The sequence below is a fragment of the Stegostoma tigrinum genome, chromosome 1 (assembly GCF_030684315.1).
Source record: "Stegostoma tigrinum isolate sSteTig4 chromosome 1, sSteTig4.hap1, whole genome shotgun sequence".
NCBI classification, from domain to species: domain Eukaryota; kingdom Metazoa; phylum Chordata; class Chondrichthyes; order Orectolobiformes; family Stegostomatidae; genus Stegostoma; species Stegostoma tigrinum.
In genome coordinates, this window is record NC_081354.1 from 155045066 (window position 1) to 155072126 (window position 27061).

The window sequence follows — 27061 nt, forward strand, 5'->3', positions numbered from 1 at the left end:
ATAGGGAAACATTACTGGGGTGGGATGGATCTTTGATGCTGCCTTCTCCGTGGCAATGAGATGCATAAATTGAGTCCACGGATGGGAGGTTGGCTTCTGTGATGACCTGGGCTCTGCGCACAACCTTCTGTAGTTTCTTACAGTCCTGGGCAGAGCAGTTTTTATACCAGGCCATTTTGCACCCTGACAGTATGCTTTTGATGTCTTGGGGATTTTAAATAGTAGCATTCAACCACAAGACCAAAAACTAAAATTGGTTATGAATGCCATGTCACCTGTTTAGTTTGTCATGTCCTGGCAGTAGTCTTTTTAGTAACTTAGAACATAATGTGGATATTCTTTGTGTATCACATGTTTTGAGTCATCCTGCTGAGAGATTCTGCTCTGTGTGCCAGCTAATTTGCCAACATGACACCTGAGCATTTCTGCCCCTCCTTAAAGGATATTCCTCAGTTGCTGTTTTCTTTGATGCCGTTGAAGTGATACTAGCCTCTCTTGAAAACATCACCCAAGTGACTGTCAACCATTCATGAGGATCTTAAGACTCAGCTTGATCCTTTGCTTGCCTGAGGTCCACATGCACACACTTCTCTGCTGAAACCATTACATAATGATCAAGGTGACCTTAATATTTTAATCCATAGATTTCTGAAAGTTTAACTCTCTGCTGTTGGTCAAGTGATGTTATTGTGCAACACAAACCAATGACCATATCTGAGATCTTTTCTAGTCTGTTTGCTCAAGACCTAATTGGACAGTGCACAAATGAGTCCCTGTCTTAAGGTTTCACATCACCTAGTAAAAGGAATGACTTAGTATGTACTTTCTGAAAAAATGATAATGATTCTGCCACACTACTCATTGTACTGAGAGATAAAACATTTGGCTTCCTTCAATCAGGGGAACTGAGTATTTACACTTCCTCTTCCTGGCTTATAATAATAATCCCATATGCATAATAAACACATATATCTCTAAGATTTGTCTAATTCATTTAATCGTACTGATGTGACTGGGTACTTGTTTCTGCTGCCATCACACTCGATTAATTGATTTTTGGAACCCATGAGCACAGTGTAGTTTTAGTTAATTCAATACATATGTGTTGGATTGCATGCCTCACAGATCAGTGTTTGTGGGTGTAAGTTTCTGCATGAGTATCCTAAATCACTGTCAGTTTGGCATCTTAACAACATCAGGCTTAATGCGTTACAGTGATGAAAATGAAACCTGTAAACACCCTGTAAAGTGGTTTCACTCTTATCAATACATTACTGAATTAGGGATAAATTCAATTCTGATCATCTATTTTCTCACATTTGCAGATTTCTTCTTGCACAAGCAATTTAATAACGCAGCCTCAAAGCATTCCAAACTTTCTTTCCTCACAATCATGGCCCAAGTTGCCTTTAGTTTCATGCAGCAGGGTTCTAACAAACCTCATATGCCTCCAAATTATGAAGGAGTTGAAATACGTAGGAGTTCCATGGGTTTGGATGTTCTCGAAAGTAATTTGTTAAAACGAGAAACAGAAACGGAATATGATGGAAATACTCAACAGACTTGGCAGCACTGAAGGAGGAAGAACAGAATTAACATTTCATCAAAGCATTCAGCTCACCAACCTAAAACATTAATCCCGCCTGTCTCTCCACAGATGTTGCCTGGCCTGTTACGTATTTCAAACTGTTTCTGTTTCAGCTTTTTGGTATTTTCAGTATTTTTTAGTGACAGATGAAGAATTTGTGAAATTCAGTCTTGATTTTAACACCATGAAACGTGGAAGTGTTTAGTTAATGAGAGAACTCCACAAATTTTCATCTCTATTTGGAGATGTTTGGTAAAACCTGTATATATATTCCCCCATTTCTTACTGGTGTCATGAAATCTATTTCTTTCCTCCCATTTGCAAGCTGCTTCTATGTGAGTGTAAGGATACTGACTGTGACCAGTAACAACTTATTCTTTGCCTGCTCTACTTTGGGATTGCTGTAGCATTCTAGACGTCATGGATTTGTTGCAGGAGTACTAGCAGAGTTTGGATTACATATTGGAAGTCAGGTGCTTTCTCCCATGAGCCTTTCCACTGACTTAATGAAACTGCCTGTCCATTATCATTATTCTCCACTCCTACAGATCTTGTAGCATCAGATTTGTGATTCCACAGTATTAGCCTAAACTGGGAAATGAATCCAAAATATATTGGAATCTGCAGATTGCATTCATTACTGACTAATCTGAAGCTTTCTCATATTGAAATGAGTTTTCCGCACAGATTATCTGTCACTTTTCTGTTTGGTTTTCTTCACATCGGGTCACCATTCGAGAAGGAAACTGCCATCCTTACTTGGCCTGGTCTGCATATGACTCAAGAACCACAACAATGTGTGTTTGACTCCCAGTTGCCCGATAGGCAGTAAATGCTTGCCTACCCAGAGACGCCCACGTCCTATGAATGAATAAAAGAAACATTATGCTGCAAAGATCAAGAAAGGATAGAATGTTTCTGATAATTTAGATTCTGGCAATATTCCATATTATAGAAGTGCTTGCTTTCTTTAGCCTTGCTCAAATATTGAATCTTCCAATTCATAGTACTCTACTCCAATCCATTATTAGAAATGCTAAAAGACTTTTTTTTTTCTCTTTATTCATTAATGGGGTGAGGGAGTCGCTGGCCAGGCAGCATTTAATGCCCATCCCTAATTCCCAGAGAGCAGTTAAGAGTCAGCCACATTGCTGTGCGTCTGGAGTCACATGTAGGCCAAACCAGGTAAGGGCGGCAGCTTCCTTCTGTAAAAGACATTAGTAAACCAGATGGGTTTTCCTACAATCAGCAATGAATTTATGGTCTTTGTTAGATTCTTAACTACAGATGTTTATTGAATTCTTTGAGGATGTGACAAAACACATTGAAGGCAAAGCAGTGGATGTATAGGATTTTAGCAAGGCATTTGATAAGGTTCCCCATGGTAGGCTCATTCAGAGAGTAAGGAGACATGGGATTTGGGGAAATTTGGCTGTCTGGATACAAAATTGACTGTCCAATAGAAGACAGAGGGTGGTAGTAGATGGAAAGTATTCAGTCTGGAGCTCAATGACCAGTGGTGTTCCGCAGGGATCTGTTCTGGGACCTCTGCTCTTTGTGATCTTTATCAATGACTTGGATGAGGAACTGGAAGGGTGGGTTAGTAAGTTTGCCAATGACGCGAATTTTGGTACAGTTGTGGACAGCGTGGAGGGCTTTTGTAGGTTGCACCGGTACATTGACAGGATGCAGAGCTGGGCGAGGAAGTGACAGATGGAATTCAACCCAGAAAAGTGTGTGATTGATTTTGGAAGGTCAAATTTGAATGCAGAGTACAGGGTTAATGGCAGGATTCTTGGCAGCCTGGAAGAACAGAGGGATCTTAGGGTACACATCCATAGACCCTCAAAGTTGCTACCCAAGTCGATAGGTTTGTAAAGAAGGCGTGTAGTGTGTTGGCTGGCATTGGCAGGGGCATTGAGTTTAAGAGCGGAGAGATAATGCTGCAGTTCCCTAACACATTCTATACCACTCTTGGAATAAAGTGTTCACTTCTAGTCACCTCATTATAGGCAGGATGTGGAAGCTTTAGAGAGGGTGCAGAGGAGATTTACCAAGATGCAGCCAGGACTGGAGCGCAGGTCTTATGAGGAAAGGTTGAGGGAGCTAGGGCTTTTTTCATTGGAGCGAAGAAGGATGCGAGGTGTTTTGATAGAGGTGTGCAACATGTTGAGAGGCATAGGTAGAGTGGATATCCAGAGACTTTTTCCCAGGGGGGAAATGACTATGATGAGGGGGCATAATTTTAAGGTGATTGGAGGAAAGTATAGGGGAGATGTCAGAGGTAGGTTCTTTACTCAGAGAGTGGTGGATGTGTGGAATGCGCTGCTGGCAGTGGTAGTGGAGTCAGATGCATTAAGAGATATTTAAGCGACTCTTGGATAGGCACATTGATATTTTAATGTAGGGTATGCAGGGTAGTTTGATCTTAGGATAATAGGTTGGCACAACATCACGGGCTGAAGGGCCTTTACTGTGCTGTACTGTTCTATGTTCAAATTCTGCTATCTGCCTTGACAGGATTCGAACCTGGGTCTCCCTCCAGGTTATGGCTCAGTTAGCCCAACAGCAAGTGGGATAGTGACAGTGCAATAAGCTTAAGCTATAATGTCTTGTACTTAGAGAGGTGGTTTTAAATGCAAGCATAAACTCCTTTCAAGAATAAAATCAACTTACTAATGTGAGGGGTAAGGAAATAACCCAATTGTAAATGAAAAAAGATTTGCTATTCCTTGAATTCTTCTTATGGCAGTATAATACTATGCTATTATGAATAATTAAGAAATTAGTGTCTGGAAGGTGGCATGAGGCAATCCTGTTAGTTTATATCGAAGAGTGCTTTTCAGCAAGAGTTCAGAAACAAACCCAATCAGTTGGTTCAACTGATGGCAACAAATTACAAGGACTTTTTTTTAAAACATGTTCTGATTTTCAAATGCAGTTTAAAGCTTTTAAATTCCTGATGTGTGACTTCTTGCATTTTCATAAGAAAATTACAGTTCCTATATTAAATGGTGGTTAAACAGTATGGCTCAGCAGGTTTATTCAGTCTCTGAAGGAAGAGGATAGACTAGCATTTTGTGTGATATTTCTCATTGTCATGTACTGTTTGGGTAAGGTCACCAGAACTTGTGGCTTTACTTTCCTTTGATTAGCCCTGTAAAAGGGCTGAGGTCCTGACCACTGGGATTCTGATCTCGGGTGCAATGCAGAATGGAAACCTACCTTCCTCTTTTCAACCACTGACCATACGTTTCCAGCACTTACACTTTTAAAAACTTTTTTATGCCTTTATGTCATGAATGTGGTTGTAAAGTTGAAGCAGCAATAACTCAGAGAGGCTTGCATGAACAAAGCCACCACACGTTTAGTTTGGAGAGCGAAGACGTGGAATGCATCAATGAAACATATATTTAGTGGTGTTCCCACATGCCTCTTGACATTTCGCACTGGTCATTGAAGTAGTTCTCATATTGAAGGGTTGATTTGTAAATATGCTTGCAACTGTCTGACTGCTTAATTATTGAAAAATCACTTTTTAAAATACTTTTTGTAACAATAGATAAAAATTGTGTATTTGTTTTTGCAGGTGTATGCACCGTCAGCAAGTGCTGCCGATTATAACAGGGATTCTCCTGGCTACCCTTCCTCCAAGCCACCTACAAGCACATTTCCCAGTTCATTCTTCATGCAGGGTAAGTGGATGCAAGCCATGTGAAAAAATGCTTTTTGGATTTACTCATTACATTGAATGAATGTGAGGAAGAATAACTTGAAATTTGCCTTTGAACATATATGTTTCTCAATCCACTCACACCCTGCCCACGATTTTGTTCATCCATCAACCTGACAACAGAGTATATGAATGAGCCACGCAGCATTCAGTTCCTACATATAAGCCAGAGTTGTTTTGCAATTGAATGCTTCAGAAAAACGCTCGCGTTACTGAGGCTGATTTTATTATGGAAATATTTCAGGGGGGTGCGCAAACTGAAGCTCAAGTTAGGTCTGGATTTCCCAATCCTAAATCGAGACAAGACAGAAGTTAGAAGAGAATGCTGCCAGCAATTTCTGTGCCAGTCTGCTGCCTCTTGTCCCTGACTCTAGTGACTTTTCAAAGGACGGGAGCAGAACAGGGCAGGAAGGAAGGTGAATCACCCACCTCGTTAATTGAATGGTTTGAGGCCATTGGGGAGCTCATTAAGAGCTTGCTGTCTAACCTTCCAAAATTTTTACATGGGAGGGCAGCCAGTGAGAGCTCTTTGAAACTGGCCAGCTGCAGCCTGGTGGGAGACAGGTGACAGTTCTGGAACAGTTTTTAGTTCATACAAAAAGTGAAAACATGCACCAAAGCTTACTGAGCAATGATGAAATTTTACTAACTGACTTTTGCCTATCCTCCGCACTTCATGGCATGATGGAGATGGTTCCTGAACCAGATTCCCACTTCCCTCCCAATTCCCACTTCCAATGGGAAAATCCAGCCCTCACATTCCTTTAGCACAAATGCCCTAAATAGTGCAACTTAGAGAATCCCAGTGTGGCCACCTCCAATGCCTTTTGGACGGCAGAAAGGGCTGATCCAGATGCCAATCTGAATATTTTTGTCTGAACAATTTATTGATGTCCATAAGGAAAAGAAAGACTAAGATTAAGAGGAAACACTGTGCTTATAGGAGATACCAGGTGGAAAATTCAATGAGAACCAGGCTGAATATAGAATGTTCAGAGGGGAAGTGAGAAATCAGAGAAAGAGTATGAAAAGGACTTTGCAACTAACGTAAAGAGAAATCACAAAGTCTTCTGTTGGCCTAAAAATTGTAAATGGATAGGGAAAAAAGAAGAATATGACCGACTAGGGGCTTAAAACGAGATTTATGCATAAAGGCAAGTGGAATAGCAAAGGTAATAAATCAATAGTTCTGCTTTTACATAGAAAAACTTCTCCCCAAACCATGGTGAAAGGGGAGACCCTTAGTACAGTAGAAAGGTTTAAACATGGTGAGGTGGTGGTCCAGGTCTCTCTTTAAATGGGGTGTGGGTGATGGCCGTTCTGTTTCCATTTTTTGAATAAGACCAAGAAGAGACAGGAGCAGAAACGAAATTAGATGACGTTCTGGGGACCTGGGTTCGAATCCTGCCATGGCAGATGGTGGAATTTGAATTCAATAAATTTCTGGAATTAAGAATCTAGTGATGACCGAGGATCCATTGCCAATTGTTGGGAAAACCCAACAGTGGTTCACTAATGTCCTTTGGGGAAGGAAACTGCCATCCTTACCTGATCTGGCCTATATGTGACTCCAGACTCTCAGCAACGTGGTTGACCCTGAACTGCCCTCTGGGTGATTAGGGATGGGCAATAAGTGTTGCCTAGCCACCAACGTCCTCATCCTGTGAATAAATTTTAAAAAATACAAACGTATGATATTTTTAATCAGTGAACCCTAGCTCTAGATTCTCCCATTTGAGGAAATATCCTTTCCACATCAAACCCATCACTACCCATCAAGATCTTATTTGTTTCAATCAGATCACCTGTTACTGTTTTCATCTCCAGCGCATTCAGATCTTGCCAGTCCAACCTTACCTCCTTAGACTATTCTTCCCGTTTTAAGATATCGGTCCAGTAAGCCTTTTCTGAATTGTTTCCAGTGCATTTACTTCCTTCGTAAGTAAGGTGGCTAACGCTGTGTAAATACTCTACATGCGCCCTCACTAACACCCTGAAACACATCCCTGCTGCCTTTGTATTCCATTCTCCTCATGATAAATGATAAATTATCTAATAGCTTTCTCAATTACTTGCTGTACTTACATAGTAACATTTTGTAATTCATAATTTAAAAATAGGGGATTGTCCATTTGAGGCAGAGATGAGGAAAATTTCTTATTTTCTGAAGGTTTTGAATTACCTTCCTCAAAAGTTGGAGGTATATAGATTTGTGGTTGCCAAGGGGATGAAAGATTATTGGGGGTTTACAGAAATGTAGATTTGAGTTAAGTCAAATAGCCATGAGCTTAATGAATGGCAGAGAAGGTTCAAAGATCTGAGTAGCGTACTTTCTTGTTCCTTGTTCATAGGTTTACATGCACATGGACACCCAGATTCCTCTACATCTCAGAGTTCTGCAGTCTGTCACTATTGACATAATATTTTGCTTCTTTCATTCTTCTAACTTAAATGGACCACTTCATGTTTTACCACATAACACTTCTTTGCCCACTCATTTAACCTATCTATATCTTTTTGTACCCACGCCATGTTTGTTTCACAGTTTACATTCCTACCTGACTTTGTCACCAGCAAATTTGGCAATCATATCTTCTGCCCCTTCATCTAAGCCATTTATACAAATTATAAACAGTAAAGATTCCATGCAGAACTGTTTATGGCACATCACTCATTACATCTTGCTAACCTGTACAAGACCCATGTATGCTTACTGTCTGCTTTCTTTTAGTTAGTTAGTCAGTCTTTTGTCTGTGCAAATATGCTACCCCTATGCTATGAGCTTACATATTCTGTAATGACATTTGGTAAGCACTTTGTCAAATGTCTTCTGGAAATCCAAGTACAGTCTGGCCACTGGGGCTCTTTATCTCAGCATGTATTACTGCCTCAAAAAACTACAAGAGATTGGTCAACCATGACGCTCCTTTCACAAAACCATGTTGACTTTGCCTGATAACGTTGAAATTATCTAGATGCCTCCTGGAACTTCTTAAATAATAGCATCTAAGATTTTCTCTGTGATGGATATTAAACCAATTGGCCTGTTTTCTGTTTCCATTTTTTGAGTAAGACCAAAGACATAGGAGCAGAAATCAGGCCATTCAGCCCATTGAGTCTGCTCCGCCATTCAATCATTTCTCATAAGCTTCTCAATCCTGGTCTCCTGCTTTCTCCCTGTAATCCTTGATCCCCTTAACAGTAAACTCAATGACCTGGCCTCCACAGCCTTCTGTGGCAGTGAATTCCATTGCTTCACCACTCCCTGGCTGAAGAAGTTTCTCCTTATCTCCGTTCTAAAAGGTCTTCCCTTTACACTAAGGCTGTGCCCTCGGGTCCCAGTCTCTCCTACCAGTGGAAGCATCTTCCCAACATCAACTCTGTTCAGGCCATTCAGTATTCTATAAATTTCGATTAGATCCACCTTAATCCTTCTAAACTCCAACGAATATAGACCCAGATCCTCAAACGTTCCACATATCTTAAGCTTTGCATTCCTGGAACCATTCTTGTGAATGTCTTCTGAACCCCCTCCCCCCGGTACATCTTGCCTGAGATATGGGGCCCAAAACTGAGGACAGAACTCCAAAGTCGCCCGACCAGAGCCTTTTATAGATCCTCAGAAGTACATCCCTGTTTTTATATTCAAGCCCTCTCAAAATAAATGCCAATGTTGCATTTGCCTTCCTAACTACTGACTCAACCTGCAAGTTTTCCTTGAGAGAATCCTGGACTAGAACTCCCAGGTCTCTTTGTACTTCAGATTTCCGAATTTTCTCCCCATTTAGAAAATAGTCCATGCTTTTATTCTTCTTACCAAAGTGCATGACCTCACACTTTCCCACATTGTACTACATCTGCCACTTCTTTGCTCACACTTCTAACCTGGCCAAATCCTTCTTCAGCCTCCCTGCATCCTCAATACTACCCGCCCCTCTATCTATCTTTGTATCGTCTGCAAACTTAGCCAGAATACCCTCAGCTCCTTCATCTAGATCATTAATGTATAAAGGGAAAAGTTGTGGTCCCAACACAGATCCTTGTGGAACACAACTTGTCACTGGCTGTCATCCTGAGAAAGACCCTTTTAACTCCAATCTCTGGCATAAAGCAATCTTCTATCCATGCTAGTACCTTGCCGCTAACACCATGGGCCCTTAGCTTACTCAGCAGCCTCCTGTGCGACACCTTGTCAAAGGCCTTCTGGAAGTCCAGAAAAATGACATCCATTGGTTCTCCTTGGTCTAAACTGCTCATTACTTCCTCCAGGAATTCTAACAGATTTGTCAGGCATGACGTCCCCTTGATGAAGCCATGCTGACTTTGCTCTATTTTACCATACTCTTCCAAGTATTTAGAAATCTCTTCCTTCACAATGGACACTAAAACCTTACCCACTACCGAATAAAGGAGTTACATTCACTATGTTCCAACTAATGGGCTGGTGTCTGAATCAAAAGAGTTTTTGAAAATTGGATTCAATGCAATGATTCTATTAGTAGACACTTTTTTTTTAAAAGTCTCTTGATTAACACCCATCTGAACCTGAACTTAGCAACCCATAACTCCAACAGTTTATTAGGACCACCTTTCTGGTGATTGTGATTTTCGTCAGTAATCTCCTGGTGTAACACTTTGAGATGTGTTGCTATTTCCAAGATGTTACTTGTATCCTCTGTCATGATAACTGATGCAAAATATCTGTTCACTTTACCTGCCATTCCCTTATTCTCTATTATTAATTCTCCAGTCTCACTTTCTGTAGGATCAGCCCTCACCTTGTTAACATTTATTCTCTTTTAAATGTTTGTAGAAACTTATCTATTTTTATATTTTTAACTAGTTTTCTCTTGTACTCAAAACATTCCTTCTATTATTGTTTTGGTCATTGATAAAGTTAATAAAGCACCAGGACAGGAAGGATACATCGTAGGCTACTGAGAGAAGAGAATAGAAATTATGGAGGCCTTGGCCATAATTTTGCAGTTGTCTTTAGATGTAAGGGTAATACCAGGATATGTTACAACCTTATTCAAAAATGAGTTATAGCCCATAGAATGAAAGAGGCAGTTGCAACATGGGTACAGAATTGATTAGCTGACAGGAAGCAAAAGTAGTGCACACTGAATTATATTTTACCCTGGGGAAGGTCTACAGTTGTGTTCCCAAGGTGTCATGGTGGAACCTTAGCTTTTTCTGGTATATATTTGATGAACTTGGCTTTGCTGTATAGGGCATAATTTCAAAATCTCTTGATGACACACAACTTGGAAGAATTGTGAACTACAAAAGGACGTGCTCAAGTTGGTGGAGTGGACAGAAAGCTGGAAAATGTAGTTCAATGTGGAAAATGTGAAGTGACTCATTTTGATAGAAAGAACATGGAGATACTATATTAAGAAAGGGGTGCTTTTTATAAAAAATTCCTTGATGGAATGTGGATGTTGCTTGGTAGGTAGCATTTAGCGTCCATCCTCAATTGGCCAGAGGTCAGTTAAGAGTCTGCTACATTGCTATGGGTCTCGAGTCATGTAGAGCAGACCAGGTGAGGATAGCAGATTTCCTTTTCTAAAGGACATTAATGAACTAAACTTAGTTTTACAACATTCAGTGGTGGTTACGTGGTCACCAACAGGCCAGCTTTTGACTCCACGTTTTTATTGAATTCAAACATCTGCCCTGGCAAGATTTGATCTCATGTACCTATAGCATTCACCCGGTGCTCTTGATTGCCAATCTGACATTACCACTGCCTGTGGAAATTTTAAATCCTGTATTTCTTAGTAGAGGGAATTGAGTATATAAATGCATAATTCACAGAAGCTAGTCGAGTAGGTTGAGAGAATGGTTCATAAAGTATAAAGTTTCTTCAGGTTTTTTTGAGTAGGGACTTGGCGTACACAAACAAAAAGAGATTGTATAGAAGTTGTACAGTATAAAACCACGGTTCTGACCTCAGCTAGAGAATCACTTGTAGCCCTGGGTACCTCACATTTGGAAAGATGTGAAGCTGCTGGAGAGAATGCAGAGAAGTTTCTGAAGAATGGTTCCGGGGAAGGGGAACTTCAGAGTAAAGAAATTGAATGTGTTTTCCTTGTAAAGAAGAAGATAGCGAGGAGGTATTATCGAAGTATTCAGAATCATTCATTCTGGGGAGACTATGTATCGGGACCTGTTCCCACTTGTGAACTGGTTGAAAATGAGAGGGCACAGATTTAAAGTAATCGGCAGAGGTAGCAACACACAAAAATGAGATGAAACATGTTCATGCAACTAGTGGTTGAGTCCTGGAAAGTTCTGCCTGAGAGTATGATGGTGGCAGGTTTAATTTTTGCATTTATAAGGACATGAGAACATAAGAACTAGGAGCAGGAGTAGGCCATCTGGCCCCTCGAGCCTGACCCTCCATTCAGTAAGATCATGCTGATCTTTTTGAGACTCAGCCCCATTTAGCTGCCCACTCACCGTAACCCTTAATTCCTTTACTGTTCAAAACTTTATCTAGTTTTGCCTTAAACACATTCAACGCGGTAGTTTAAACTGCGTCACTGGGCTGGGAATTCTATAAATTCACTACCCTTTGGTTGGAGAAGTTCCTCCTGCCCTCAGCCCTACGTCTGTTTCCCTTTATTTTGAGGCAATGCCCTCTAGTCCTAGTTTCACCTGCTAGCGGAAACAATCTCCCTGCCTCCACCTTATCTAGTCCCTTCATAATCTTATATGTTTCTATAAGATCTCCCCTCATTCTTCTGAATTCCAATGAGTATAATCCAGTCCACTAAGTCTCTCCTCATAATCCAACCCTCTCAACTCTGGAATCAACTGAGTGAATCTCCTCTGCACCCCTCTAGTACTAGTATATCTCTTCTCAAGTAAGGATACCAAAACTGCGCACAGTACTCCAGTTTTGACCTCACCAGGACCCAATACAGCGGTGTAATAGCTTCCTTGTTTTTAAACTTCATCCCTCGAGCAATGGCAGACAAAATTCCATTTGACTTTTTAATTACCTGTTGCGCCGCAATCCCACTTTTGGCAATTCACGCACAAGGATACCCAAGTCCCTCTGCATAGCAGCGTGCTGCAATTTTTTACCATTTAAAACATAGTCCATTTCGGTGTTATTCCTACCAAATGGATGACCTCACACTTATAAACATTGTACTCCATCTGCCAGACCTTTGCCCACTCGCTTAGACTATCTATATCCCTCTGCGGACTTTCAGTGTCTTCTGCACACTTTGCTCCACCACTCACCTTAGTGTCATCTGCAAATTTTGACACAACACTCTCATTCCCCGACTCCAAATCATCTATGTAAATTGTAAGCAATGAAATTTGAAATGGAATTAGGCTGTGACCTCAAAAGTAGGAATAGAGAGTGTTAGGGAGAATGGTACCAGGTGAATTAATTATTCAGAGAGCTGATACATAAATGATGGGCTGAATGGCTTACTTCTGTGCTGTAACAACTCAGTGTGACTTTAAATTTCCACACCGTTATGTCAGGGATCCTGGAGTTAAGAGTGGAATGTGGAGTTAGGAAATTGACCTTCCCTGGATTGGTGGGGGGGTGTAGGTGGAGATGTGTTTGTCAACATCTTTCTGAAATTCAAAGGAAAACGGGTGAGGAAAGCAAGTAGTTTTCAATATTGAGATCAGAGATAATGGGAACTGCAGATGCTGGAGAATCCAATATAACAAAGTGTGGGGCTGGATGAACACAGCAGGCCAAGCAGCATCTCAGGAGCACAAAAGCTGACATTTTGGGCCTAGACCCTCCTTCATCCTCTCTGATGAAGGGCCTAGGCCCGAAACGTCAGCTTTTGTGCTCCTGAGATGCTGCTTGGCCTGCTGTGTTCATCCAGCTTCTCACTTTGTTATCCTAGTTTTCAATATTGTGTCTGTTATTACAGATATTCTGCTAGCTAACTCCAAAATGATGAAATGAGGCAAGGAAAAAGACTGCCATTTAAGTTTATAACAACAGCCTCCACTTACATAATGCTTTTAGTATAGTTTTCAAGGTGTTTCGGAAGAGCACTGTCTGATAGTGCTGTCTAGACACAGAGTAGTAGAGCTTGATTGAAGAAGTTAGCTTTTAGCAAGAATGTAACAAAGGCAGAGAAAGTAGGAGGGAGCGAGTTCAAGACCTTAGGAAGTAGACAGCTTACGGCATGATCGTCAATGGCATGCAGTAAAACTTTGAGTTTGCAAAACGTTGTAGGAGAAAAGTAAACAGTTTCACTGGTGTTATGGGGCCAAAAGCCTGGAATTCCTTTCCTTGTGGCATTGTGGGTTTACATACAGCAGATAGGCGGTTACAATTCAAGAAAGCAGTTCACAAACACCTTCCCAAGGGTATTGAAGGATGGCCAATAAATGCTGGCCCAGCCAGTAACACCACACATGGCATGATTAAGTTTAAAAAAATCAGTAAGAAAGGAAGATGTACACAGAGATTTTGGGTAAAAACTGAAAGAACTGCAGATGCTCTGAATCAGGAACAAAAACAGAAGTTGCTGGAAAAGCTCAGCAGGTCTGCCAACATCAATGAAGAGAAATGAGAGCCCTGAGGAAGGGTCACTGGGTGTGAAATGTTAACTCTGATTTCTCTTCACAGCAATTGCCAGACCAGCTGAGCTTTTCCAATAACTTCTTCAGCCATTACCCTTGGAGTCCAGCTCGTCGCCTCCCCCCACTGCATCACAAAACCAGCCCAGCTCGTCCCCACCTCCCTAACCTGTTCTTCCTCTCATCTATCCCCTCCTCCCACCTCAAGCTGCACCTCCATTTCCCACCTACCAACCTCATCCCACCTCCTTGACCTGTCCGTCCTCCCCGGACTGGCCTATCCCCTCCCCACCTATACTCCCCTCTCCACCTATCTTCTCCTCTATCCATCTTCGGTCGGCCTCCCCCTCTCTCCCTATTTATTTCAGAACCCTCTCCCCATCCCCCTCAGCTTTTGTGCTCCTGAGATGCTGCTTGGCCTGCTGTGTTCATCCAGCCTCACACTTTGTTATCTCGGATTCTCCAGCATCTGCAGTTCCCATTATCTCTTTTCCAATTACTTCTTCTGTTTTTGTGACAAAGGCTTTGGGACATTGTGTAAGTTTATGTGTGCTCTTTGCTTTTGCCTGTTGACTCCATTTCGAGCTGCAGCTATTGTATTACTAGCCAGATTGGTAGTAATCAGATGAATTAACTTTAACCTTTGAATGAATGATCGTAACTGCAACACAAACCTCCATTCCTTTGTGATTATTTCTATATTGCATTTGACTGAGCCTGTGCCTCTTTTTTCCTTGTTTTAAATCAAGAATTGCACAGATGAATGTTGCTGAGAGGTGGTCCTACAGTTCCAATCTAATGGCCCATTTTAATTAAGGGTTCATTACCAACCAAGTAGTTGCAATCAAATAATCAGTAGGAATGCTCAGTTAAGAATATTTTTTGTGAGCCTTTTTCTTTTCTGAAGGACTTTATGTAACTTGACCTTCCTTTCCAGATGGGCACCATAATTCCGATCCATGGACTTCCTCTGGTGGAATGAATCAGCCCGGTTATGGAGGAATGTTGGGAAACTCCTCCCACGCGCCACAGTCCAGCAGTTACTGCAGTCTGCACCCTCACGAGCGCCTGGTAATAGTGACATCCGGTGTGCTAACAGCCCACTGGCATCTTTCTTTAATATTGTTGATTCCTGCCCATCAGTGTCACCTGTTTACTCCTGTATTGCTCTTCAAATAGTAGAAATGTGGTTTTTAAAAAAAAGCAAAGAACTGTAGATGTTCAAAATCGGCAGCACAAACAGAAATTGCTGGAGAAACTCAGCAGGCCTGGCAGCATCTGTGGACAGAAAGCAGAGATGATGATTCGGCTGCAGTGACCCTTCTTTAGAACAGTTCTGAAGGAGCAAAGAAATAGGAACAAGGGAAGCAAAAACATCTCTGTCCTGCCATTTTTTACGATAAGCTGCATGTAATCCGCAATGTACTAAAAGTTGTTTAATTATTACTTTTGTAGATTCAGAAACTGCTTTTTTTTGGTTCTGCATAATTACATTCTTGTACCGTCCTGAACTGAGCAAACTGACTGAGTGCCGCAATGAGAGTGTTTTCTCCATGGACTCAATCTTTGTCATATACATGGACTTCAGTAAGGCGTTTGATAAGGTTCCCCATGGCAGGCTGATGGAGAAAGTGAAGTCACATGGGGTCCAGGGTGTACTAGCTAGATGGATAAAAAACTGGCTGGGCAACAGGAGACAGAGGGTAGTAGTAGAAGGGAGTTTCTCAAATTGGAGACCTGTGACCTGAGGTGTTCCACAGGGATCTGTGCTGGGACCACTGTTGTTTGTGATATGTGTAAAAGATTTGGAGGAAGGTGTAGGTGGTCTGATCAGCAAGTTTGCAGATGACACTAGAATTGGTGGAGTAGCTGATAGTGAAGAAGACTGTCAGAGATTACAGCAGAATATAGATAGACTGGAGAGTTGGGCAGATAAAAGGCAGATGGAGTTCAATCCAGGCAAATGCGAGGTGATGCATTTTGGACAATCAAATTCAAGGGCGAACTATACAGTAAATGGAAAAGCCCTGGGGAAAATTGATGAACAGAGAGATCTGGGTGTTCAGGCCCATTGTTCCCTGAAGGTGACAACGCAGGTCAATAGGGTGGTCAAAAAGGTATATGGCATGCTTTCCTTCATTGGGCGGGGTATTGAGTACAAGAGTTGGCAGGTCATGTTGCAGTTGTATAAGACTTTGGTTCGGCCACATTTGAAGTACTGTGTACAGTTCTGGTCGCCACATTACAAAAAGGATGTGGATGTTTTGGAGAGGGTGCAGAGGAGGTTCACCAGGATGTTGCCCGGTATGGACGGTGCTAGCTATGAAGAGAGGTTGAGTAGATTAGGATTAGTTTCATTAGAAAGACGGAGATTGAGGGGGGACCCTAATTGAGGTCTACAAAATCATGTGGGTTATAGAAAGGGTGGATAGCAAAAAGCTTTTTTCCCCCCAGAGTGGAGGACTCAATTACTAGGGGTCATGAGTTCAAAGTGAGAGGAGGAAAGTTTAAGGGAGATGTGCGTGGAAAGTTCTTTACACAAAGGGTGGTGGGTGCCTGGAACGCGTTGCCAGCGGAGGTGGTAGACGCAGACAGGTTAGCGTCTTTTAAGATATATTTGGACAGGTACATGGATGGGCAGAGAGCAAATGGACACGGACCCTTAGAAAATAGATGACAGGTAAGACAGAGGATCTTGATTGGCGCAGGCTTGGAGGGCCGAAGGGCCTGTTCCTGCGCTGTAATTTTCTTTGTTCTTTGTTCTTTGTGTGAACATGGACAGCTACTCAACTACTGGCAGCAATGTAGTCAAGCCCAGTGCCTTTGTGCTGCAGCTATATTGTCCCCCGCCCCACATAGTAACAGGGCTGTGACCACCTGCTGTATTAACACGAGCTCCAACTGAGATCAGCACAACATAGACGGACTATAATGTTTATGTTACTGGTCTAATACTTAAGAGGCCAGGAAGATTGCTTCAAAGACACAGGTTCAGATACCACCATGAGAGCTAAGCAGTTTAAATTCAGTTCAAAATAGATTTGGTCTTTAATAGTTTCTGTAATAATGGGAATCTTAAAACTGCTAGATAGCCATTTAAAACCCAGTTGCTTCACAAATATTCTTCAGGGAAGCAAATCTGCTGTTCTTAGCCCAACATGTGAGTTCAGACACATCACAATGTTGTTGACTGACTGTACCCCTCTGAACACCAATAGAAAATCATGCTAAAAATACACCTGCGGCTGTACAAAACTCTGGTGCAGCCGCACTTGGAGTATTGCGTACAGTTCTGGTCACCGCATTGTAAGAAGGATGTGGAAGCTTTTGAAAGGGCGCAGAGGAGATTTACTAGGATGTTGCCTGGTTTGGAGGGAAGGTCTTACAAAGAAAGGCTGAGGGACTTGAAGCTGTTTTCATTAGAGAGAAGAAGGTTGAGAGGTGACTTAATTGAAACATATAAAATAATCAGAGGGTTAGATAGGGAGAGCCTTTTTCCTAGGATGATGATGGCGAGCACGAGGGGGCACAGCTTTAAATTGAGGGGTGAAAGATATAGGACAGATGTCAGAGGTAGTTTCTTTACTGAGAGAGTAGTAAGGGAATGGAATGCTTTGCCTGCAACGGTAGTAGATTTGCCAACTTTGGGTACATTTAAGTCGTCATTGGACAAGCATATGGACGTACGTGGAATAGTGTAGGTTAGATGGGCTTGAGATCGGTATGACAGGTCGGCACAACATTGGGGGCAGAAGGGCCTGTACTGTGCTGTAATGTTCTATGTTCAAATATATCACCAGGAATCAGCCTAGATACAGGACACAATAAAAGCTCATGCGGTTGCAAGGGAAGGTGCCGGGTGTGGTGGGGTTGGTGCGACACTTGCCCCCACACCTCCTCCCTCACCCCCATCCCAGGCCCCAAGATGACTTTCCTTATTAAGCAGAGGTTTACCTGCACATCTGCCAATGTGGTATACTGCATCCACTGTACCCAGTGTGGCTTCCTCTACATTGGGGAAACCAAGCGGAGGCTTGGGGACCACTTTGCAGAACACCTCCGCTCGGTTCGCAACAAACAACTGCACCTCCCAGTCGTGAACCATTTCAACTCCCCCTCCCATTCTTTAGATGACATGTCCATCATGGGCCTCCTGCAGTGCCACAAGGATGCCACCCGAAGGTCGCAGGAACAGCAACTCCTATTCTGCTTGGGAACCCTGCAGCCCAATGGTATCAATGTGGACTTCACCAGCTTCAAAATCTCCCCTTCCCCCACCGCATCCCAAAACCAGCCCAGTTCGTCCCCTCCCCACACTGCATCACACAACCAACCCAGCTCATCTGCTCCTCCCCACTGCATCCCAAAACCAGCCCAGCCTGTCTCTGCCTCCCTAACCTGTTCTTCCTCTCACCCATCCCTTCCTCCCACCTCAAGCTGCACCTCTATTCCCTACCTACTACCTCATCCCGCCTCCGTGACCTGTCCGTCTTCCCTGGACTGACCTATCCCCTCCCTACCTCCCCACCTATACTCTCCTATCCACCTATCTTCTTTTCTCTCCATCGTCGGTCCGCCTCCCCCTCTCTCCCTATTTATTCCAGAACCCTCTCCCCATCCCCCTCTCTGATGAAGGGTCTAGGCCCGAAACGTCAGCTTTTGTGCTCCTGGGATGCTGCTTAGCCTGCTGTGTTCATCTAGCTCCACACTTTGTTATCTTGGATTCTCCAGCTTCTGCTGTTCCCATTATCTTTCAAATAATCTGACATTATCTGTTTACTGGATCAGTCGTGTTCTGGTTGAATATTGGAGCAGATTCAATGGCCTAAATCAGTCCCAATATCTTATGCATTTCAGCCAGTGTCTCTTCACCATTGCTGGGTATGACTCGTTCTAAAAACAGGACTGATCCAATAGGGGTGGCAAAATATGTTAAACGTTTGCTACACAATGGCCTTGGAACCTTCAACATTGACTCCAGACCCATACAAACTTATGCGATCAGGTCAGACACAGAGTAGGAATTGAGTACATCTCCTGCCTTTACTCAACTGATGAGTCAGTACTCATCCATACAGTGATTAATACCGTTTAAAGACTCATCACCTCCAGTATTTATCCAGCAGCAGACTGTGGTGTTTTGTCATGCAGGATGTCCCAAAAATAAACCCTGTTGCTTAAGGGTGTTTGGGGACGGGTCCCTTCTTCAAAGACACTTCCTGATTGAGAGGCCTGTCATTAGGAAGCAAAGGATCCTGTTCAGAACCATCTTGCATGTTGTTGCCAACCTTCCTATCCCTGTGTGGCATTTAATTTGCCAGTCTTCCTATGAAGAGACGACATGGAGCCTCCAGCTGGCACTAGAGATTTCCATTTGCCTTGTTTATCTACCACATTGCAGCCACTGCTGGCCAAGTCCTTATGTGTATGTACATACATGCTTGACCTGGACAAACAGCAGTTGATGAAAGACCGAAAAGGAAAAGCAGATGGAATAATCTATCTTACCCCATCCTCTCATCTGCACATGCAGTATTGGTTAGAGTTGCCACATCTCAGTCCCCTCTTCACACTGAGAACACCCATTTGTTACAGTATGAGGCAGTAGCATTGTATTAAGTTTGATCAATAGAAAGCAGCTCTTGTTGCTCAAAACTGCACATACATGACGTTCTGTGAGCCATCAGTAGCAGTACAATATGTCCCACCACAATTTGCAACCTCATAACCTGACAGATCTCACGCATCTCCATTACCATCAAGCTGAGAAATTGACGTTGATTCATTGAGGGCTGTTGGGCAGCATACCAGAAGAAACAGGCATACCTAAAAGTGAGTTACCAACATGATAGTACACCACAGGGCTACCTGCCTGTCACATACAGGAGGCATCATGTGATAGAAGGAACAAAGCAATCCCATAACCAGATCAGGTCAAATCTGTATAGTGCCGCTACATCCAGTTGGTGCATGGTGGACATGAAAGTAGCCAATTTCCAACCTATCAATCTGTTCTCATTCTTCAGCAAAGAGATAGAAGATATAGTAGACAATACTATCAAGTGCCACTTAACCACTTAACCACTTAAACTGCTTATTGCTCAGTTTTGATTTTATCAGGCTTACCGAGCTCCAGACCTTACTACAACCTTTATTCAAACATGGACAAAAGAGCTGCATTACAGAGGTGGCATGAGAGTGACGACCCTAGCCATTAAGGCACCATTTAACATTGTATCATTGGAGTAAATCAAATACAGATCTTCCTTACACAGAGGAGAAATGGTGATCTTTGTAAATTCCCAGGATGCCGCTGCAGGAATTCTTTAGGCTAGTGTCCTACCCCCAAGCATCTTCAACTATTTTAATAGCGACCTTCCATTCATCGTGAAGTCAGAAGTAAGGATATTTGCTCATGATTTCACAATGTTCAGTTCCATTTGCTACTCCTCATCCACACCTTAGGGCAACACAGTGGTTCAGTATTTGGCAATGCTGCCTCACAGGGCTGGGGACCTGAGTTCAATTCCAACCTTGGGCAAACGTCTGTGTAGAGTTTGCATATTTTCCCCATGCCTGTGCGGCTTTCCTCTGGGTGCTCTGGTTTTCTCCTACTGTCCAAAGATATGCAGGTTTAGTCGATTGGCCATGGGAAACGTAGGGTAATAGGGATAGGATTGGGGGGTTTGGTCTGGGTAAGATGCTTTGAAGTTTCATTGTGGACTCAATGGGCCAAATGGCCTGCTTCGATACCAAAGGAATCCTGTGAATTCAGTATGAGCAATAAGTGCCATCTTTGCACTGATGCACTCATCCCACAAAAAATGGAATGTAACCGATCTATCCTTCATGATGTGTTAATACATTAAGCCACGGGGGAGCTGAAAGCAACATATCTTAACAAGTTTACTCAAATGAAAGTAGTTTACATTGAAAATAATCACACTTCCCACAATTACAATATCTGAAATTATCTCAATGGTCTTTCAAATGCAGTGAAAATGCCTCCACAGCTAACTGTAGTGTACAGCATCTTCCAGGATCTGTTGGTTTTTTTTAATGACAATCTGAGAATCTATAATCTTTTCATAGGTTTCACCTGCTAAAAATAACACATGTGCGGTACCATGGTATCTATTTGCATGGAACAATCTTGATGCTTTGATGACACATGATCTGAACAGTCGGGGAAACTGGGTGTGACTCTTATTTTAAATGGTTCCCTTGTTAGGAAAGAAACATCTGCATACGTTGGGGCACATGTCTGTATATTTTGTCGCTCTTAAGTATTTCTTCGTCAGTACCTCCTAACACACTATCCTCATTCCATTAAAACAGTTTTAAAATATACAGGGCTATCACTAACTTAACTTGCTTAACTTGTCTGACATTTTCTCCTGTGGCTCTTTACCTTTCGGACAGCTGGTATTGGTCCTTACCCTTCTCTTTTAGGGTCTCTCAAAGGGAAAAACAACATAAAAGACAGTATAAGAGGAACACCACGCAATTTCTCGTGTTAATGCAATAAAATATTAAGCAGATCATATTTGCTGCACAGATCTCATGAAATGTCTGTTCATTGCCATTAACAAAAATCTGCATTTAATTAAAAAGATCCAAAAGTTCTGAAAAGATTTTTTTTTATTTCTTTATGCTCCATTATAAATAATGGCTTAATTTATATTTTTTGTAAATCAAATACAGATCTTTTTTCTGTAAGCCCATGAGCTTCTATTTGGGTGGGCTGCTTGGCGTGGAAAAGTCTAGTGTTTTCAATCTCTGCTATGTGCCTCGTGAGCATACTGTTTTTAAAAAAACACACCAAACGTAGGAGAGGAAATAAGAGGCCATTTGGCTGAGGAACATTGATTTTAGAGATTCCTGAAATGAAATGAAAACTAACATGCTGTGCACTTTTTCTCAACAAAATCTGTAAAGTTATTTTAATGGCAAAAAGGTCCAGTGAAAACTACATTATGATTTTAGTGGAGAATTGATAACCGTCTGATCAAGGGTTTATCTAATCGTGAAAGATTCAGAAATGGGACTTCAATTGGTGGAGTTTTTACGTAAAGGCTTGCCTAAACAGTAGTTGAAATGTAGAATCTTTTCCTCCCAGACTTCTTAACTTCATTGTTTTTCTCACAGCACCAGGGACCCGGGTTCAATTCCATCCTTGGGCAACTGCCTGTGTGGAGTTTGCATATTTTCCCTGTGTCTGCATGGGTTTCCTCTGGGTGCTCCGGTTTCCTCCCACAGTCCAAAGATGTGCAGGCTAGGTGGATTGGCCATCCTAAATTGCCCATAGTGTTCAGGGGTGTGTGGGTTATAGGGGGATGGGTTTGGGTGGGATGCTCCAAGGGGCGGTGTGGACTTGTTGGGCCGAAGGGCCTGTTTCCACACTGTAGGGAATCTATTCTAATCAAATCAATCACCTGATGTTAGGAAAGTCATAGACTGGTACCACCACTTATTGATTTCCTTCTTTCATACCCTTTGTACCTTCCTTGGTGTTTATGGTTTTCCCGTCTTTTGCATTGAAAAGTTTGCCCTAAAAGATTTTTTTTAGCTGCTACATGAATGGCTGCGCTGTTCCTTTCACATACCGCAAGCCCCATTTGCAGTTTGCAGTAACTGCAAACACGGCAAGACTGCAAAGATTAACACAACTGACAAATGTGACTTGCTCAAGGACGGTGTGCCACCGTGAATATTGTTTCAAATGCATGAAAGTAACTCCACCCAGTTTTAAAAATACACTTCTCACTTCTTGAATAAATCTGAACACTGGGGGTTAAGACTTGTAAATAGCACTAATGTGATTACAAACAGCCAATGATGATTCTAATGCTGTGCTGCAACATGATCCTGGTTCCATCTCACCATCTGAATTTTTAAAAAACAGCATTCTGGTCAGAGCCCCTATTATTTGGTATATTATCATGACGTGCTTATTTTTCTATGTCCATCTAGGATTTTTTTATTGTTACAAGTACACTTTCATTATAACTTGTATAGCCTGGATAGGATTTTCTATTAAAAAGATGATGGTGATGATGGGAACTGCAGATGCTGGAGAATCCGACAAAACAAAGTGTGGAGCTGGATGAACACAGCAGGCCAAGCATCATCTCAGGAGCACAAAAGCTGACATTTCGGGCCCAGACCCTTCATCAGAGCTCTGATAAAGGGTCTAGGCCCGAAACGTCAGCTTTTATGCTCCTGAGATGCTGCTTGGCCTGCTGTGTTCATCCAGCTCCACACTTTGTTATCTTATGATGGTAATGTTAACTTTGTTTTGGCCATTTCAGTGAAACAATCACAAAACAAAATCTACAAGCCTTCATCCAAATAAGTATATAAAAAAAATTATTGGGATACATTAACAAGCCATTTTGTTTAGTGTTTGAAAGTAAAAGTTGAGGCCCTGCCTTTGATTTTATTCAGTTCTCTGGCAGTAGAGCTGCCTTTATATTTTGGGCATTAGAGGGTAAAAATGTGCCTCCTTGACCTGACACAACCTGTCCATCTTCTCTCCCACCTATCCACTCCTCCCACCTCACTGACCAATCCCCACCACTGCAGACCTGCATTCACCTATCACCATCCCACCCACCTTCCCCAGCCCCAACCCTCCTCTCTTGGTTTATTTCAGAGATCCCTATCCCTTCCCCTTCCCCATTTCTGAAGAAGGGTCCCAACCTGAAACATCAGCTTTCCTGCTCCTCTGGTGGTGCCTGGCCTGCCATGTACCTCCAGTGCTAAACTGTTTTATCTCTCGCTCCAGCATCAACAGTTCTTACTGTCTCTTTCTTGAATAGAAGACAGGGTTAAAAAATTATTTGCTTTTTCAAAGAGCTAGCATGGGCAGGAAGGAATAACTGACTTCAGTGTTTACTCTAGTACTATGTGGGCATCAAAATAATTAAAACATAGGGTTAGATTTGCTTGAAAATAAGTCATAACATGACCTAATCTTACATTCACTTGGAATGGGAGAAGCAAGGTTCTAAGACTAGTGTTTTAAATTTTAATCAGTTAACTATAAGACCAAAATGAACTGAGAAATAAGACTAAGGGATAAGCAAATAACTCCAAGGCAAGCCCAACTCTGCTCCTAATTGGTATGTTCGTAAATAAATCCTGATCATATCCAGAACTGATATCATTTGTGAAATTAATGCATTTTTTCTACTTCTTTATTATACACACATATATTAACCACAGAGCTACCCACCACACTCCTCAACGGACATAAATGCCAGTCTCCCACCGATGTCCAGTTTCCACCGCAGTGGCACAAATCACTATGGTACTGCGTCCTGCACACCACCGGCTGCCAACGGAACAGACAATATCATGGGTAAGTTACTGACAAATAAGTACTGGCTTACTGTGTTTTTGGGAAAAAATAAGTAACTTTGCTGAACTTATCGAATGTTACACATAACCTCTCACTGCTACTGTTTTGGTGCAGTTGTTTATCTAGAGAGCCAAGAGGTTATTGAATCAGTTGATTGTAGCCAAGCAGCTTATTTTATTAGAACAAAATGATACGAGCCATTAAACAAATCCAAGTTAATCAGCATGACTTTAGTATACTGGTCGCTTTTCATGTTGTTTCATATGTATTTAAGAACTGGGGGCCAGAGTAAGGGGAGGTAGTGCTGTAGTGGTAATGTCAGTGGATTAGTCCTACAGACCTCAGCCTAGTAGGAACAGGGGTAGACCATTCAGCTTGCAGAGTATACCCACCTATGTAGCACTTCTACTATATAGTCAAGGTGGTAGAGAAAGTGGCTTTCCACCCTTACTATGTCCAGAACTTATTTTTAAAAGCCTTACTTTATAACATCATACACTTTACCCACACTTACCCTGTAATCTTTGACACTGCTAGTATCTTTGAATCGCTGCCTTAAACATACTCAAAGAATAAGCCACCACACAGTTCAGTGATAGAGAATTCCAAATATTCTTGGGGTATGGGTTTGAATCCCACCATGGTAGGTGGTGAAATCTGAATTCAGTGAAAGGCTGCAATAAAAATAACCATGTACTGCATAATTCCTGTTGAATGTCATTTTAAAAAACCCACCTGTTTCACCAGTATCCTTTAGGGAAGGAAACATGTTGTCCTTAGCTGATCTGGTCTGGCCTACATGTGACTCCACACCCATAGCAATATGGTCAACTGTAAACTATGCTCTGGGCAACTGGGAGAAAAGGCAGTAAAAGCTGACCTAGACAGTGACACACATGCCATGAACAAATATTTTGTAAGATAAAGCCCTTTAAGCCCACATTACCACTCAATAAGACCCTGGCAGTTCAGATTGTAAGCTCAAATCTGCCTTCTGGCTGACCCCCAACAACTTACCAACCTTAACACAGTTACTAAGTTACTGAAGTTGAAACCTAACAAATGAAATGCATACTTGGAGGGAAAGAGGAAGAACTGTACAAATGTTATATGTTACTTGCAATATTCAAAGTATCGCCTTTTTCAAAAACAGTGCTTCACCCTTTGTTGTCTGTCCTTGGGACTTCATTAGTTCCTAAGCTCTCTAAGATTAAATTTCTAGCATGTCTACCACATTGTCAGTGTTGTAGAGAATGTGGCTGTTTGCCCTCACTCTGTCTAGAGCTAATTTTAAAAGACCTTCCTCCATAACATTTTTTATCAGTCAGCCGGCTACGAGCAGTGAGCAGAATTAAGCGAGCTGGTTCATATAAAACTCAGCATATTGATGCAATAACTAACATTTTTGTATGTTATGGCCAGGAGAGGAAGGGGAACTTACCCTCCATCACCACCACCACCATTGGACCAGTTGCAACAAATATGTTTATTTTTAGCACAAATCTGCATTTTGCTGAATGAAAATATAATTAGCCAAATCAAAAGGAAGGAGCCAAATTTGCAAGATTTTGTTGAGTGAAAGAAACAATTGTTTTATCTACTACCCCCAAAAAGTTAATAAAAGTGTGACATCAAATACACACACAAACATACAGGTAATAAGCTTACAAACAAAAGTGGAAGGAGTGTTGACCATTTCAAAAGACAATTACATTCTAAAGATTTTAGAGACTTTGAGCTGTTGAGTGTGACCTAAGTTCCAGCTGTTTAGCTGTTCTGTTGTTTTTTTCTGCAATGAAGTTTTTCAGATATTCTTGATGATTGGTTGTTTTCCAAAATTGCTTTATCACAGCCGCTGAACTAAGGGCTGAGAGAAGGTTCAAAGTTCTTGCTATCAAATTCTGTTACTTTTTTTGCTTTCCTGCTCTTCAAAAGCAGCTTTGAAATATGGCTCGATGTGCATTTTGGAGTCTACTTACATTGTCTTTCTGACCTGGCTGATCTACAGGTGACGTTCATCACAATATATAATTTCCAGAAAAGTGTCAATCCACTACGAGAGACAGATCAGAGTTTTGCTACGTTTTATAACAATGTTAATTGTAGCTCAGACCGATCCTTGTTTCATGAACTTGGTTTAATCTGTTCCGATGATGACAGCAGCTGTTTTGGGTCAGTATTTTTTTTTTTAAAAGTGGTCACCTTAGTGCGTGATGGTCTTGGGGTTATTAGCAGAGATGAAAGTTGAATATTGATGATGCTCATTTGCCATTATCATAACCTGACATCCAATAATTCTAATTTTTATGATAAAAATCACAAAAGTATGCTTAGAAACAGAATGAACATTATGAATGGTATGAATAGAATGAGTTTGTAAAGTGCCTTGGTACATATAGTACTCTAAAACTCCTATGTATAATTCAAAAGAACAAACTTTTTCTCTTTTGTAAGTTCCAGTTGGACTATCAGTCGTGAAAACCAAAACATTCCAGAAGATCTTAAAAATAAAACGTTCAAGCAATTAGTGATAACCACACCCAAAAGACCTCAGACTTGAGTAATGTCTGAATGTAAAGTTGGGTTTGTGCGAAAGTCTGAGTCAGCCAGATGATTATTAAAAGGGCACTGTTTTCATGAAATGCCTTTGGTAAGCTTTTCCCTCTCCTTACCTTTACAAGCCAAACAAATGGTGACAATTACATTTTTTTAAAAAAAATCATTATCCCATCACTTCAGTGGTGCCATTCAGTGACTGAAACAAGGTATTTTGCCAAACTGTTTTTCCACAAAGACCCTGGAT

At 41.7% G+C, this 27061-nt stretch overlaps 1 protein-coding gene across 23 annotated transcripts in view; it reads left to right on the forward strand.

Moving 5' to 3' along the window:
* The window catches only part of LOC125457292 (transcription factor 4-like), a 610802-nt gene that overhangs the window by 517131 nt on the left and 66610 nt on the right, over positions 1-27061 (forward strand). For 22 of the 23 annotated variants that reach the window (XM_048541370.2, XM_048541332.2, XM_048541341.2 and 19 more), the window contains 3 exons: positions 5178-5283; positions 14833-14966; positions 24123-24258. In XM_048541370.2, coding sequence (XP_048397327.1) covers positions 5178-5283; positions 14833-14966; positions 24123-24258 — 376 coding nt within the window. Of the gene's footprint in view, positions 1-2668; positions 2774-5177; positions 5284-14832; positions 14967-24122; positions 24259-27061 lie in introns of those variants that run through there. The other variant, XM_059649615.1, reaches the window with a different exon arrangement.